General features: G+C 33.6%; 1 protein-coding gene across 6 annotated transcripts in view; it reads left to right on the forward strand.

Annotated features, from left to right (window-relative positions):
- The window catches only part of LOC111419792 (SNF4/AMP-activated protein kinase gamma subunit), a 169,748-nt gene that overhangs the window by 53,789 nt on the left and 98,478 nt on the right, over positions 1-17,481 (forward strand). For all 6 annotated transcript variants that reach the window (XM_071197063.1, XM_071197062.1, XM_071197060.1 and 3 more), the window contains one exon: positions 3,946-3,973. In XM_071197063.1, the coding sequence (XP_071053164.1) occupies positions 3,946-3,973 (28 nt within the window). The remainder of the gene's footprint in view (positions 1-3,945; positions 3,974-17,481) is intronic.

The raw sequence follows: 17,481 nt of genomic DNA on the forward strand, positions 1-17,481 counted from the left end.
GGGAACTGTTTAACGACGACCAATAACGGACAACTTTGATTCATCGAAAAAGTTTATTTCTCTTTCCATGACGAATTTATTGGTGAGTACACGTGGGAAACGAGTTATCATCGGCGTAGCGGACCGGCCGAGGGTGGCACCGATTACCTGAGTCTGATTTGCGATCTGCTGATTGGACGAAAAACAGTTCCTTTAAACAGTTCCCGTGCGGTTATTATAAACATTTCGTAAAAATTTTATTAGAAAGATCGCTTCAGAATAATGTATCCTACAACCGTATAATGCTCTGATGCGGAAGATACGGGACACGCTGTATACAAGATGGTCAAAAATTGAATTACTGTTTCTCCATATTCAATGACGAGAAAGTAGAAAATTTTAAATGGAGCACCCCATATTTTTTAACCTATCCGAACGGGAATTAATTCTCTACAAATGATCTATAAACATTCCTATACTTATTTACTGTAGTTTTTCTCATATTGGAAAATGAATGAACGTTGGCTGGGATTTGGGGTTACAAAGAACATGGTGAAATTTGCAAAAAAAAAACTTAAAATCAAAATTACTCGAAAAACGCTAGGTACCAATAACTTTTATGAAACTCAACACATTTTTTTACCTACAATCAAAAGGTGTAACAAAAACTATAGTAAAACTATATTCCATTTAATACAACGAAGTTACTTTTGTTAGACCGGAAGTGGCAGCCATCTTGAAAATATTTTAGTTCGAAAGTTCCGAATGGACAACCCATGCTACCAAAATTTCATAACTGTACGAATAGTGGAACCTAAAAAAGGTCTAATGAACCAGTTACGTGAGACACCTGTATGTAATAAAATTAAGCTGAACGTTATATCTAAAACTAAGTTAAAACTAGTTCTGGTACTAAAAGTTTGGTCGGTATCTATGTTCTTAACAGTAAGATCTTCACCAAATAAATAGTCAGAGGTGAGTGTTTCACCGCTCTCATTATTGTTGGTGCTGGGCCACTAGAATGGAGAATCTTGCCAAGTATCTTACCCAGACCACTAGCTCTTTCTATATTGACTGGTCGCGGTTTCTGGATGTAAACTATAGCAATTCGCTCTTTCCCCAAAGAGTTGCTAAAGACTGCTAAAAGGCAGTCTTACTTAGCAAGGTAAAATCTACTTATCCCCCAACTAAGATTTACTGCCTGTAAAGTTGATGGGATAACTTTTCTTATCCCACCGTGTCTCCTACTGAAGACTCTGACCGCCTTTCTTCTACCCGAGTGAGTAGAACGAGTAAGTGTCTGTTATTGACTGTGGCGATCTCTGCATTTTCAGCAGCCATCGTTAATGGTAACAGAAAATTTCCTGAAAAAAGACAGTTTTTCCTTTTTTATCAGGAAGTGCGAATTACTCTCTCGTATTCTTCAACTAAAAATGTATGTTACCAAACCCGAAGTATGGGCGCCAACGCATATCTTCCAGGGCTTTTATAAACACATCGTCATTGGTAGAGATCAATATTTGTCCCGTTCTAGACTTAGTATGGTTTAGCGCCGTCCACTCCACCGTTGATAAAGAGTTATTCATTTCCAGACAGAATAACGCCGTATCTTTGAAGAGAGAAATTTTTTTTTCATCGCTAAGGATATACATCGCACAGGTATGCCGATTCGAGAACAATAAGCCAACCTAATTGTGGCGGAATTGGTCTATCCGGTTGCATTTTATTCAATTTTCCATCCCCTTTGGTACTGTATCCTGGTCCTTTTACGAGTGCAGAACAACTTCTCCTCATACTAAGATTTACAAAGAGAAGAGATCTAAGATGCGACCCAACTAACTGTCTGGATAATGTTTATAGATGCAGAATTGTGCTCCACTTCATTTAGGTCCTCTAAATAGTTGAGAATGCCCCCCATGGCTGGGATTTGTTTTTGTTTTCGATTTCTTAGAATAACTACGAGTCAGGAAGAAATAAAGAGTCCATCAAACACTGGGGTTCATCCTTCTGCCAAGGGACACCACCAATATAGTGTAAAGTCCTAGTCATAATCTATCATCTACAGTTTGGGAGTTTTTTGAGATTGTTTTTAGCCAACCTAATTGCAGCGTAATTGGTCCATCCGGTTGAATTTCAGCCAATTTTACATCCCTTTCGTTACTGTATCTGTCTGTACTTTTACGAGTACAAAACAGCTTCTCCTCATACTAAGATTTACAAAGAGAAGAAATCTAAGATGCGTATCAAGTAACAATCTGGATAATGTTTCTAGTTTCTAGAGGATTGTGCTGCATTTCATTTAGGTTCTCTAAATTGTCGAGAATGCCTCCATGGTTAGGGTTTGTTTTTGTTTTCGATTTCTTAGAATAACTACGAGTCAGGAAGGAATAAAGAGTCCATCAAACACTGGGTTCTATCCTTCTGCCAAATGACATCATTATTACAGCGCAAAGTCCTAGGCATAAGCTATCATCTACAGTTTGGGAGTTTTTATGAAATTGTTTCCTCTTAATCGGTATCGAGGGTCGGTGCCTGGCATAAACCTGTCTTTCCTAATGTACATGAGAACTGTTGATGGACCTGTTTATCGTCTGATAAGTCTAGATCCAACAGTTTTGGGATGGCCCACGGTCATAAACAAGTGTCTTGAAACCGCATGCACTAGAACAAGTTGAACAAGCTCACTTAGGGTAATGAGTAATGACACAGGAAATTCAAATACTGATCTTTTTCGATTCATTTTGCAAGACAATTTTCTTTTACAACTCAACTTGCAATGGCGTAAACCACTCTTCTCGCTTTCATATTTTTCGTTAAGTTGACAAGAATACTTGAAATGCTATAAGAATACTTTCTATAATTTGTTGAATAACCCTTGAAATAATTTTTTTAAATTAATCAATAATTCCTGGTTTATTGCATCAGTTAAAATAAAATTAATCTTTACACGTGTAGCCTTTGTTATTACATTAATAAATTCAACTGATTTGTTGATTAAAACTTAATCCATCAGATTTTATTTATCAGTTTTTTTTCAAAGTTCGGAGTCTTTACACAATTCCAGTTAAATTATCTCTTACAATGTAAAAAGTAAACTATGTGTTAGTTGTGTACAATCACGTTGATGTTAAAAGTTTAATAAAAGTCCAAACCACACGACATAAAAAAAATTCAAAACTAAAATTAGTCACGCAAATTTTCCTGCGTACTTTTTAAGTGTTTCTCCGGCAATTATTGCTGAAAATTACTGATGATCATTTATATTCTAATCAAGTTGTTGTTAATAGAGTAACAAAATATCGTCGTTTTTGGCGAGGGAATTTGTTGTTTTCGAACGCTACATAAACGAATAGTATCGTGTACTGCCAACACGCATACACGAGAATTGGAATGAAATGTTATAATATCGCCACATTTTAAACAAAACGTTAAAGTGACATAAGTGAGACGGTGAAATGTTTCCATGGAGAAAATCTTCAAAAAAAGAAATTTTTATCGAAAAACGTTTTCGAGAAAAACCTAGAAGTTTATCTTTAGATGCTAGATCATTGGAATTAACTGGAATCAGATTAATACAACAGGTAATTTAATAAAACTTTTATTCGTTGGTATTTATTTGTTTTACGATTGTGAGAATGTGAAATTGATGATACTTGAGTGTATTTTTAATTGGTTTTAAATTCCAACACTGTCATCTAATATATTACTTTAGTAACAGGAGAAAAACAATAGCGTATCGAAAACAAACTAATTACCCATGCGCTTCTGTTTGTAACAAGGCCACTCTTGGATCCCCTATTGGATGGCATCATTTATTTACATTGCTGATGTCAATTGAAAAATTGTTAGAGGAGGTCATAGGTGGACCTCAAAATAGGGAAATGAAACATTTAGAATATTATTAAATAATCAACAATGTATTTTTATCCATGCAAATTTTATTAAAATGTTTTTATTTATTTTCAGAGAGCTTCACACCAATTCAGCAATTCAAGTAAGTTTTATTATTATTTCTTAAAATTATTTTAAAACAATCAAACTAAAACCACGTGTTATTTAAGATTATTTAACCGGATTAATCATGAGGTTTTAATTAAACCTTGTGTCGGTATAAAAGACATCTAGATTATAAACGGCGCTATATACGACTAGTACCGTTAGATGGCGCTATCCAATCAATGAACTTTTATGTAAAGCTATTCCCATATTTTTATTGATTCCAATGTTTAATCTTTTAACTGTATTTAAATTGGTTGTTTTCATTTTACGTCATTATAAATATTCATTTAATTGCGAAATTGTTGAGATAATTATCTTAATCGTCGGCAGTAAATTATTGGAAAGATATAATGTAAAAATATCTAGGAGAGTGGAAATACCAACGATTTGCTTAAATTTTTTTTTGCCGACGAAAAAATCGTAAAAAGTGCAACTTGTCTATGTACAAATTGAAAACTTATGCTGCTACTAAGTTAGGTTGAATAAGTTTTGGCTCTGATTTCTAAGACGCAAAACTTTTTGAAGTCGCCAAAATTGAATAAATAATGTATTGTTTTCATTATTAACGAGTTAAGTTTGTTGATACACTTCATTCTTAATTATGTCCAAGGCAAAATTAAATTTTTTTAAAGTTTTTCATCAAAATTCGTAACAAACTAAAAATACAATCATGATGTATCTGTCAATACCACTTTGGTGTCTTTTTGGAGTTTTTAGCGCACTGTCCTCATTACTATTTAACAATAGTCGATGGCACAGTTTTCATTGACCCAAGCATTTTCCATCTTACTGACCTACGCCAACGTCGATAGTACTCCTATCTCACTTCACGTTTCAACCCTTTGCAAGTGTAGTACACCCTCAACCCCTGTACACAAATTTGGCCCATGTTTTCAAGGTCGGTTCAGATGCGCACGCGCCTTCTGATGCCGGTTCGACCGCACTTCTAGTTGCTCGCTTGGAATGATTGTATGTCGTGTGCGTTGTGCTTAGGTTCGCACGTTGTCGAGAGCGTCGTCTGCCGACGTCCTCATTGTCGTTATAGTTTATTGAATCAACTATTACTTTTTAGACGAGGGGATGAATTAAAAACTATAAAAAGTAATGTGTAAAAGAAGAAGGATCTGTTTAATTTAAGGCTGGTTCTTAACAGAACTTATTAGTGTTCGTTTATGTGTTGTGTATAGAATAAATCGGGGGGTAAACCGCGTGGTTTTATGAACATAAACTTTTTTTGATGTAAATATATGAAACAATTTAAGTTTTTTTTTGATTTAATCATTTTAATTTTGTTAATTGGAGTTGAACTTAAGGTAAGTGTATTTAAATGTAAGCGTATTTAATTTTTAATCGTTGTCATAAAAAGTTGTTCAGAATTGCCAGATTTGTTTTTTTTTTTTAAATTCATACAATCGTGTGTGTGGATGTGTGTACGGAATAATAATAAACTCTTCGCTGGTTTTCAGTGATAAAGCTTTATCTACGACTCAGGATTTTATAAAGTTTGAGGCTCTGGTTGTGGTCTAACTCAATTAGAAAGAAAAGTTGAAACAATTAGTACCAATTAATCTTTATTACAAGGAGAAATTCATCATTTCATTTCAAAGGATTTTTACTGCGCAATAATCCTCCTACTTGATTTGTAAGAATTCGACAGGTATTATTTCAAGGTAGTAATTTATTGAAGCAACATATTTAAGTATTTTAATTAAATATTGCTGCAGATTTCAAAACGAAACTATGAAAATTATTCTAATCTATTTAATTTTCACGCCAACAAAAAATTTCAATTTTTGTCAAAATTAATTTCAGCATAGTAGTTGTGAATTGTAAGGTGATTGGGTCATATCGATTTATTTGGTGGTTGGTTCGGGTGTTGAATTTAAGTACTTTATCCAAGCGTTCCCAAAATCTATATCTGTATACAAAGTTACTTTGTTTAGTTACTTTTAAAGCTAGGTCTCCATAAGGAGACTAAAATTCAAGGGCGCCGCTAGCCAGTGGACCAGGGGACAGGACAAAAAACTGAAAAAAAAACACCAAATTATTTAAAACATAATTTTCGTGGCTTCTTCGCAAATTGGTCAACCAGATTATTAATAAAACTATCAAGTTCTCAAAAATGTGCTTCCTATACGCACTCATCATGGGAAGACCATTGAGACGATATTCTGCCATAGTGCTTCTAAGCCAGTTTTTATTGTCCTCAAGCTGCTAAAAGATCGTTCAGCTAAAAGTAACCAAAATTATAAAGGCTTTTCTCATTTCAGGGAGAAAAATGTCGGCATCTTTTATGACATCCACAACACTTAATTCTTTTGAGTCAGATTTATCTTGCCATAGTTTTTTCCATAGTTCGATTTCGTTGTTGATATTTGATAAATTGTAAAATTGGGAAAAGACTTCACCAGCTTCTGCGAGGACATGTCTCTTCAAGGGACATGTCTAACATTTGAGCCGGGTGTAATTTAGATAAGGAAATTGACGGGGTATTTTCCTCAGAAAAGCGATCTTCAAGAGAATTAATAATCGAGTATGGTAAAATTAAAGACCTCCGCCAGAATTCTGAAGGGTTTGCTACAGGGTGGTTGTTCTGATGTTGTTGTCTCTCAACAATACGCGGCACGGACTTAATGTCTTCTCCCAGTCCAAGTTTTTCTGCAACGATAGTAGCTGGACCGTTACGGTGGTTTTCTATAAATTCCAAAAGGCGGCTAATGTGCTGAGATGCCTTAACTGCATTCAAAGCTACGGATTGGAGCACGTTTACCACAGGTTCCATCATAGCCGAGTATTTGGCTATCAAAATAAAGCTAAGAATAAACGAAACTCTAGAAGACGTTGCATGGAGCTGATAAGTATTTTTTCTAGTCGCATTATTTATTCTTATTTTCTTCCCGTGACGAGGTTTCAAAGGCCTCCATTATAATAGGAAAATTCTCATTAAAAAACACTAATATTTTTGTGTTTCTCGCTCCACCTTGTTTCGCAAAGCTTGGAAATATTTGGTATCAATTTGCGTCTCAAAACTGATTCTTGAAAAAATGTAATAATATCTTTGATGGTACTTTCCTTTGATGAAAGAACAAAGCTTTTTTATATTTTCTGCGTAGGATTGCTTGTACACCACCTTCTAAACCGACACATTTGTCCGGATCAAGATCTTCTTCTGCCAAAAACTCATCTGTTGCTTTTGCAATACATTTCGCATCCAAAGCATCAAGCTTGACGAATCCGAGGAATACTTCTTGAACTTCCTTGGTTTCCTGATTAAAATATGGCATCCCAATCGATAGTTGTTCAGTACTCGAGATGTATATTTATTGTGTTTTAATTTTTTTTTTTTCGAATCTGCTTCTAGGGGGCGGGCAGTGGCCCTCTCTGTCCCTCTCTGACGACGCCCTTGCTAAAATCTCATGACAAATCTATCTTACAAGTAACACTAGGGAAGTGCATACAAGTAGTGTATGGAAAAATATTCGACACGTATTTTGTCATTTCTGCCCGATCGCCGTTTTAAGGATTGAAATCACCCTCTCCGATTTTGGAGATTATTTTACGAATTATTTTTACGATTGTTGCGAAATCATACCATTAGGGGTTTTAGGAGTCGCTGATGACGAATCTGATGTCCATTTTCGAAAATTCAGAATGGGGAGCGCATTTCTTTAAACATTGTACACCCTTGTTAAAAACAACAACAAATGATAATTTTAAGGTGGATTTCTAGGAAACGGTTAATATCAAAAACTACCTCTACCAGTAACGAATCATGGAAATTCTTGTAAAAACTTTGTTAACAACAAAATTAGGCAAATTAACATACGATCTTGCCATTAATTGGTTCACACACGTTTTTTTTACCAGACACCCGTGAAAACTCTGTTTTTTTGTTAGATTCTTGAACTGGCCAGACAGAAAAAAAAAATTGCTAATATTGATAAACTTCGCTAGTGTTGACTCTGTGTTCATCGTGTAAATGTTGAATTCAAGTGTGAATTTTATAAAAAACTACACAATTTGAAACGATGAAAGTGATAAATTAATTTATTTCTGTGCTAGGATCGTTTCGACCAATATCATAGACACTTCTAAAACGGATGTACAAAGTTTGTTAGTTACATTTTATAGTATTAATATTTATCATCTTAAAGTGTTACAAATGGAGAGTTGAAAAAACGCGTAACATCGTAAAGCAGCAATGGAGACAGCAAATTGTTAATTCAGAATATTAAGCTGATGATTTCACGAGATGCCATCGATCGGAGCAACATGTACTAAATAACCCTCTGGGTGGCAGTATAAAGATGTAGTCATGTAAAAACAGTCAGGTAGGAAACAAGAACAGACAAAAACAAAAAGGAAAGCCAACAAATTCCAAATTTAAAATAAAGACAATAAAAACATCCAAATCAAATGTTCATCCAAATGTTCAGGCGCTAAACATTTATACTTTTAGGTCTTGGAGGAATTTTTTTTAGACAATTTTCTGCCATTGTTATGCTGTATAATTAAGATGTAAATCCATAAACATCCTCAAAATACAGTCTTTAATACTGCTGTTTCAAAAACTGCAATAACTTGTGTGAGCTCTGCTGATATTGCAATAATTGGTGTTTGACATCAATGTATAAATATTGCAGCACTTCTTTACGGTAACAAACGACAACTCTCCACATTACTATACTAATTCTAAAGTATAGGTCAAAGAAACTTGCTAATGATAGTTTCAAATTTCCAAAACCTAGACCACTACCATTACGAACTAAACGAATTCCTTTTGTTGTCGTAGCTGATGACGGGCACGCAGATTAATTGAGAATGCTTTTGGTTTAGCGTCAACTAGATTTCGTGTACTAAGAAGACTAATTAAATTAGAATCTGAAGAAGTGATCCTTATTGTATCTGCCATATGTGTGTTGCATAATTTTTTAATGACACGGTCTAAAACAAAACAGTTTACGCTCCTTATGGTACTTTCGATATGGACAGTGGACACCTGACACTCAGGGTCTACTGAATTTAGAAATTAATCCTAACTTTTGCGGAAATTTGGAAGCCAAAGATATACAACTAGCATTTACACAATATTTCCACCATTAAATACCAAATATACAATATATAAAAAATATAAAATTAAACTTATTGGAAATTTCATCTATAGCTGATTTCCGAAGTTTTCAGTTTTTATAGTTTTCGAACGAGCAGTCTCACATATTAGGATAGGTTTCGTATAATCCGATTAACTGCAGTATCATAGTTCTTGTTCAGTTAAAAGTACATTCATTTCTTTTTAAACCTTTTTTTTTTCACTTGCAGAAACACATGTAGAGCGCGTGAAATAAATGCATCATGCGAAATTCGCAAGAGTCACGTTTATCCTGTACAAGATATAAATCTCTTTTGACGCATCGTTTCAAGAGATTATCTCTAGTATGTCACGTATTTTAATCTCTATTTCCATAACGAAATTAAAGTTATCCTGCGATTTTTATTTCATGAGACGTGAGACGAAAATCTCATGAGATATTCTCATTGTGGATTCTCACCACTACAATTAAAAAACTTATTTCTTTGAGTTCTAGCTGTCACATTACCACGTAACTTGGAGCACTGAAACAGCGAACAATAAGATTGCTAGGGCATGTAATATTAAGTGTATCAAACGCTAAATATTTATTACTTAACAATGTAGTTAACTTGTTAAAATTTGTTCTGGTTGCATCAATCAGTCTCGGAGTTTACCTACCAGACTATTGACATTTAATGTTTTCCAGTAAGATACCGTCATACAATTGCTCAGCCATTGCTCCCATAAGAAAATGTATCTCTTTGGTATAATATGACACAGTCACAAAATTTGTACGCCTCTTTAGGAAGTTTCGAGCTAGTTTTAGTTAAAATATTCCATATTTCCACCTTCCCTATATTTTTTTAGTATATTTCTTCTTCTTCGTTCGACTAGGGGTAGTCCATGTTTGACTTGCCTCTTCTGATTCTGTAGACGAGGATAACAAATTCTGTGCCTATGTCTTAGGTGGTCGTCTCCACATGCTGTTTCCATTTCCTTTTTCTCGTCTTGGACCACTTGACTACGTTTTCTACATTACATTTTTTCCTGATTGATCTGCTGGTCTGTCTATCTCTTAGTGTTATGCTCAATATGTTTCTAAGCATCTTCATTTCAGTTGCCCTTATTTTCTGCTTTCTTCTTTGCGTTTCTGTTTTAGCTTCGGTGGCGTACGTTAATACCGGTCTTATTATAGCTTTATATATTTGGTTTATTACTTCGGTTTATGTTCTCACATATTTATTTCTCCAGACAGTGTCTTTCAAGGATCCTGCCATTTGTCTTGCTCTCACAGTTTGGCTTCTTGTTTCTTCGGCGATAGTTTGGTTACTCGTTGTCTCAACACCCAGTTATTTGAAGCTCATCATCTGTTATAATGGTATAGCATTATATTATTCCATCGTCTATTTGTATCTTACATCGTATTGTTTCTTTAATTATCACAATATATTTAGTTTTCTGTTTTGACTTGCATATTATATCGTTTGGCCGCACTGTTCGCTATCAGTATCAAATCGTTCGCGTACCATATGTTAACGTTATGTCTGCCCATTCAGTATCCTGCTTTTGGTCTCACATCTTTTACAATTCGATCCATTATCAAATTGAAGAGTAAGGGACTGTTGGAAAATTTTTGACGAGTAACTTATCTAAAGATATGTGGAATAATGCACAAAAACTGTAAGTGGTTGTTTATATTGGACCCATTGGTTTTAATTTGAACATTCCTCCATTGTAGATAAATATATCAGTACCTAGAGACTGGTGATATCAAACAATGTTATGTTGTCTATAGAGTTACTTTTACATAATTTCTGTACTACTGAGAGGATGTACATGCATAGTATATGCCACCATTTTGGCATAATGTGGCCTTTTAAAAATGGTTCATTTTTTACTCAGGAACATTCTGCCTTATCTAGTTTATTTCTGCTATCTTATTTATACCATTCTGCGTAATTTTGTAGAACAGATCCTTCTTCTTTTTATCAAGTTTTTAATACCCGATACAAAAATTATAACATATTTTTGTTCTCTTCCTAGTTCAATATTTTGGAATAATATGTATAATCAGACAACTGTTAACAGACTTTCAAAACTCTCGCTTATAAAAGAGTTCTAACATAAAAATCATGAATTCAAACCCCGTCATATCCAAACCAACCTAACCCAAGCCAAATTTAGCTCATCCACACCCAAACAACGCATTCCAAGCCGAACCTATCCACACCTAATCTCAGCCTGAATCAAACCGCTCAACCCAACCACACCTATACTATCCCCAACCCAAACCACGTAAGTCAAGCCCAGTTCGCACAACTTGTTTCTGAAAAAGTATCTGAACGTTACACAGTGTTTTAATAGAGGTACCGCATAAACTAGAAGGCTCTAGTTTTATGTCCAAATTTATCTGTTCTACACTTAAACCAGCCTACTCACTCCGTAAGAGTGTAAACACGATAACTCAATATACCAAACCGAACATGTGATTATTACATCAAAATCCTACATCTACATCAACTTGTGTGTTAAACTTATCTTAAAAAGCTTTTTAGAAATTGAAACACGCAGTTTAGTTCAACACGTATATAACTTTTTTTTTATAAACTTGCTATTTAAATAGGGGTAAGCGTATATTATATTATAATATATAAGGTATAAAATTTCAATGAAATCTCATAATCGGAAATGACATTTTCCTGGACATACCTCCTCCATTTTTCATATAAATTGGCACTTTCATGTAACGTGAAATGATTAGAATATAAAACCTTTATAACTATAAAAACGATTTCATTCAAATCTTGTGAAAGAATATTTTTGCACGCCATTTATGATTCTTCATATAAAGTGTAACATGATATTAAATTTCAATCTTCAACTTGCATAAACGCAATAATTAAAAACAATTATAAGTATTTTAAATTACCGCTCTTTTTAATTATTTTCGCGAGAAAGTTGAATGTATCCCATTCAACTTAAATTTATGAGTGTTTGGTTGAAATCCAACGTCTATCAAACAATAATTAATACACTACATCAGTTGTAGACATGATGTAACAACAATTTTCAAGCTGGAATTGATTTACGCATAAATCAAAATAGTTGCCATATTGAGCATTTATTTTAAATTTATTATATCGGTTATTGCCATTATTGTTCTTATACCCATGATGTGGTCGTTGTTACTACCTTTGTTAGAGATGCAGAGAGAAGTACTTTTTTGTTCAATTTTACAGAGAACTTTACACTACTTGGCATGTAGATTTTATACAGGCAACCAACATATCGTCTAAATCGACTGTGTGTGTTTAGGTACTGTTTTATTACTTGGGGACAATCCAAGGTGGCACATTCGATAACAGCTTATCAGCGCAATACCTGCGTTATTGTTAGCCTTTAAGTCAAAATCTTCCTCGACTTTTTTTTTAAACTTCCTCACATGTAGTGTATATGGCGCCTGTGTACAATTTCTGGTAAAGGCAATTTTCCAATGAAAATTGTAATTTCATCTGATGAAAGTATTGATTGAGGTTGCATTAATTAAATTGGAATATAAATTGGATGGTCATCTGTTGGTATTCAACCATATTGGAAAATTTCTGTTGTCCGTCCTAGTTCTCCTTAATGTGTTTTTCCGGATTTAATTACTATTTTACTTGTTCTATATATTCCTTGTGATACAGAAACTGTACAACCTATTTTAGACATCTAATAAAATTTCTCGAATAAATCTTGATAAATTGACTCAAATGTACCCTCCACAACTCATAGTCTTATCCTAGTCACTTACATTTTATGAAATAAATTACATTATACATTTAATTTTTTATTTGTTATTAGACAACTTCGGGCTGTTATCAAATAGGAAAAAAGTATTATTAATGTTTTATTCCGAACGTAGTTATTAGATTAAATTTATCTGCCTTATAAGTGATTCTTGAACTATTCTTAAATAACTTTCTCTTTATTACGTTGTCCGACGTAGTGAGACCAAAGAGAAAGATCTCGAGAACTAACCAGAAAATCGTTATTATCATTGAAGTCTGGAAAGTTCTTGCAGACAAGGAATATTTATGAGTGTTTGAGTTATTTATAATATATGTTCATACTACAAAATTATACATAAATGGTATATAACATTTTTTTTAAGTATTGTGGAATGCACAGTACTCAACCGTCGTAATAAAAGAAAAAATGTACGTTAAGGTTATTTGAAAACAACTTTTTTTTAAATATAGAAATGTGAAAGTTTTTTTTTTAATTAATGCATAGAGATTTGTATAAGTCAGGGATAGAAATAGTAAAACTGCAAGCATAACACTTCATTTATTTTTTATTAACTAATATTTCTTGCTATATTACAACCTCTTAAAATGTGTATAAAGTTAGTATTATTTCAGTGTTTCATAAAGTGCAATAAACACTTTATATTATAAGACATTGGCCATTACACTATAACTATCAAAGACTAGACAAAGATACCGCTCCTAATATCTTGTATTTGAAAAATTACTTTATTTATCTGCGTGAAGAATCAGAATAGATAATCAGATAATAAAAAGGTTTGTCAGATTAAGGGCGGTCTCAAATAGTCGGAAAAACTCTTTGAATACATAATATGAATTCATATTATTTATTCAGAAAGCACAGAAATGCAATTTAACTCTTCTCCACACACATTCTAATTTTTTTTAGATTCTAAATATTTCAGATCGATCTCGGTCGGAAAGAATTCTAGATTGGAAAATTTAAGATTACGAATTCAGAACACACGTCTTTTCATACATTTCGGTAGAGCGAGCACACACACACACACAAATCAGATTATGAATTATCTTACTTGTCCCATTGAGGTTTGCCTGACCGAGAAAAACGTGACTACTGATCAATATGCATTTTTAAGACACGTATGAGGCAATGTACCTGAATTCATATCATAAATTAATATTATGAATCCAGAGAGCTTTCTGTATTTATATAGAGTTACAACTCTATTGTTTTCGCAATATGGCCAAACAAAGGTGTAGGAAAACTTACACTTTATGTTTAATTTAGCTGTTAATAAATGGAAGAATTAGAATTGCGCTAAATGTAGTAATTAATCAACACAGTTTTGTACTGTTTAAAACGAAAATAATTAGTTACAATTAAGGTGATGTGTTGCTGCATGTGGTGCGGTATTTTTTTTCTTTTATAAAGATTACGAAATTTAGATAAAAAATGACGATGATAAAAAAATACTTTAAAAATGAGCTTTAACAGGTAATTTTATATTAATGTTCTGACGTATTAAATAATAGATAAGCGTTCTTAAAGGAAGCGGTTTGTAAGAAAATAATGTGTTATCTTTAAAAATTAAATTCCTCCTTTTATTATCATGATCATTATATGCGATTTTACAAACACAATTACGCGTTTCGTTAATGAATAACAGTTAGTTAATTAACGTTTTCAACCATCATAATCTGGATATAACTCAAAGGGCTTATTGGGTTAAATCGGTCTTTAAAATCAGACCCGCATTACGTGCAGATGTGAGGTTTAATTAATTGCTTAACCTTTTTTCTAAGAGTTGTGTTTTTTTTTTAATTTATAGGTAAGTAACTTTATATCAGTGAAAGATGAAAAAAATATTAGTTACACGTATTACTATTCACTATGGTGCATTCTTCACTCGACTATTTTAGTTAAATATCTCTGAGACATGTCCAACATAAGACGAAGTACTTGTTATTTATGCAGTAAACAGTTCTGCAGCGAGTTATATATTTATACTACTAGCGTAGAAATCTCCATCCGCCTGTTCTATGATGACAAAATGCCACTGTCAGCGCGTAGATTAAAGAGTACTTCATATCGCATAAGTGCTTCGTAGTAAGTCTTAATTACAGACATCCTGTAACATGATATTTACAGAAATGCGTTGTTTTCGAAATGCGATTCATGCTTTAAACACTGTATTGATCTAAGCTGCCAACTTCTTTTTTCATTTCGTGTTTTTCAGCGTTGCTACTGTCGTTTTGATTATAACACACAGAGGAGATTAGTAACACAGCCTTCCTTTCACCGTTGGATTAAAAATAACAAATAAGACCAATAGGAATTTGGAATCGATTTATTTTTATTCACTTCAACTTAATCTGACTTTAGTTTGTGTGGTTTTGAAATTTTCTCTTTTCTTTGATGAAATCATAATCATTCAAATCTCTTCCACGCTTTTTATCTTTTAGGCTATCGTTTGTAGTGCCTTATCTGCAAGCGACCTCGGCTACGTTCTCTTACGACCTCCAAAAACAAATTTCTACTGCCTTAGTACACAATTAGTATTTGTATGACAAAGTCACGATATTTCATTTGCACCGGTTGAGATAATCAAGGTCATTGCAAGAGCATTCATACGAGAGAAATTGTCTTTGTAAAATATTATATAAAGATGCATATATATTGTTGCATATAATGGTCATCGCGTTTTATCTTTAAGGATCTCAATCGTAGCTACCTGAAACTAGATGCAGTCGATTGCAGTTGGTTACTATTAGGTGTATCTTATTTATTGACCAAAACTGTTGAAGAAGTATCAAAGGCATTATTTAATATGTATTGCATATGGGGATGATTCTTAATACTTCACTCCGATTATAGGCGGAGCCCTCATCGCAATATAGGCAGTAGAGACAATATAGTATAACGCATCAATAAATACGTACAAAATAGGTTGATGATTTGGATGAATGAGAACTATGCAAAGTGATATGAAGGATTAAGATTCAAATATAATGGCAGCTTTATTAAATAAAAATTTTCCGTTGTGCATTGTGGACGATACAGTTCACGTAAAGAAACTTGATGATGGCAGAGCTGAAGGTAATATTACTAATATTTTAATGGCTGTACTTGAATGTACTAACGATAAGTTGTACAAGTTGAGTAACCAATTTGGCATTATTCCTGAATTGTACTAGGATCCAATTCATAGTATGTGATAAGAAATATCTGATAATTGAAAATGTTGCTTCAAAAAAGAAATCAATACGTTAAATCTAATGCACAACCTATATCTGAAGAGCAAGGATATAAAAGATATCACGGCCACAACCTAGTAGTAAAAAGTGCCGCGTTCAATATATCTCCAAATGGAATAATCCATTGGCCGAATTAGGCGGCCAAACGTTCTTTGTAAATGGTGATTGTCGAACTGGCCGAATGTGACGGTGCCCAGTCATGCTGAAAAATGAATCCTCCTCGTCTTGTAAAACTCGCTGTTGATAGCTGACGGCGTTGACTTTGATGTTCCGATCAATGAAAACCAGCAGCATTTTCTCGGTGGAGCAGATGCTGGCCCAAACCATCACAAAAGCAAGGAAATGGCTGTAATCGTTGATTTTTGCAGCAGCGGTCTTCTGCTGACTTTACTTAAGTAGTTGGCCTTGGTTCTGTTGGTTGCGGAGCGGCTCGATCATGAAAATCTTCTCATCAGTGAAGAGAACTTTTGATAAACGAGCATCAGCGATCAGGCGACTCATTCGGCGAGAATTTTCCAATCTTTTCAACTTCATTGTATTGTTGTGGAAGTGAAGACGATCGATCTTGTAGCTTCGAAGCTTTCTGTTGACGATGTTTCAAGTACTACCGATACTGACTCCAAGCTCACTTGCCATTTTCCTGATTGAACGCTTCGTGTTGCGTTGAACGCAACAACAGACCTTCTGCGTATTCTTCGGAGTTGTGGCAGTGATTGGATGACCTGTCTAAGGACGCTGCACAGTCCCTCCAGTCTACTTGTATCGGTCAACAATAGTGATACCAAATTTAAAAATAATTAAAACAATAAAATTATATGAGGAATTCAATGAAATTATCAAAATAAACAAAATCATAATGCCAACGTCAATTAACGGTTTAAAAAGTAATGGAACTTTTTGAACACCCCATATGTGCGTTTTCCGTGTATTTGTTTTATCTCATTATTCCTAGTCATGTGATTAACGAATGAAGAATTATATTTGAGATGTGTTCACCAAAAAGAAAACTCACATTCTTAGCTTAACACTAAATTTCATGTTGTTTTAAATGTTGACATTCGAAAAATGTGCTGCATTGCATTCAAATTATTTCATACGGTTTACTTTTATAATAATAATAATAATAACATTCAACAGCTTTCAAATGTTTTACAAGTAATAAAAGAAAGTATAAAACAGATAAAGCACCGTCAAGAGAAAAAAAGAAAAAAAAAAAATATATATACAAAAAAAAAGAAATGTATATAAATAGAAAAGATAATTATACAATTTACAAAATTAAACATAAGACTCCATCTCCGAAGGTGGTAGTTGAAGAAACTCCTCCGCATTATAGAAAGCGTCATTATACGCCGTACAACTTTTTCGAAGCGGCAATTAGTCATATTTTTTATTGGCAAAGGGAAT

Source organism: Onthophagus taurus, chromosome 6 (genome assembly GCF_036711975.1).
Source record: "Onthophagus taurus isolate NC chromosome 6, IU_Otau_3.0, whole genome shotgun sequence".
NCBI lineage: Eukaryota > Metazoa > Arthropoda > Insecta > Coleoptera > Scarabaeidae > Onthophagus > Onthophagus taurus.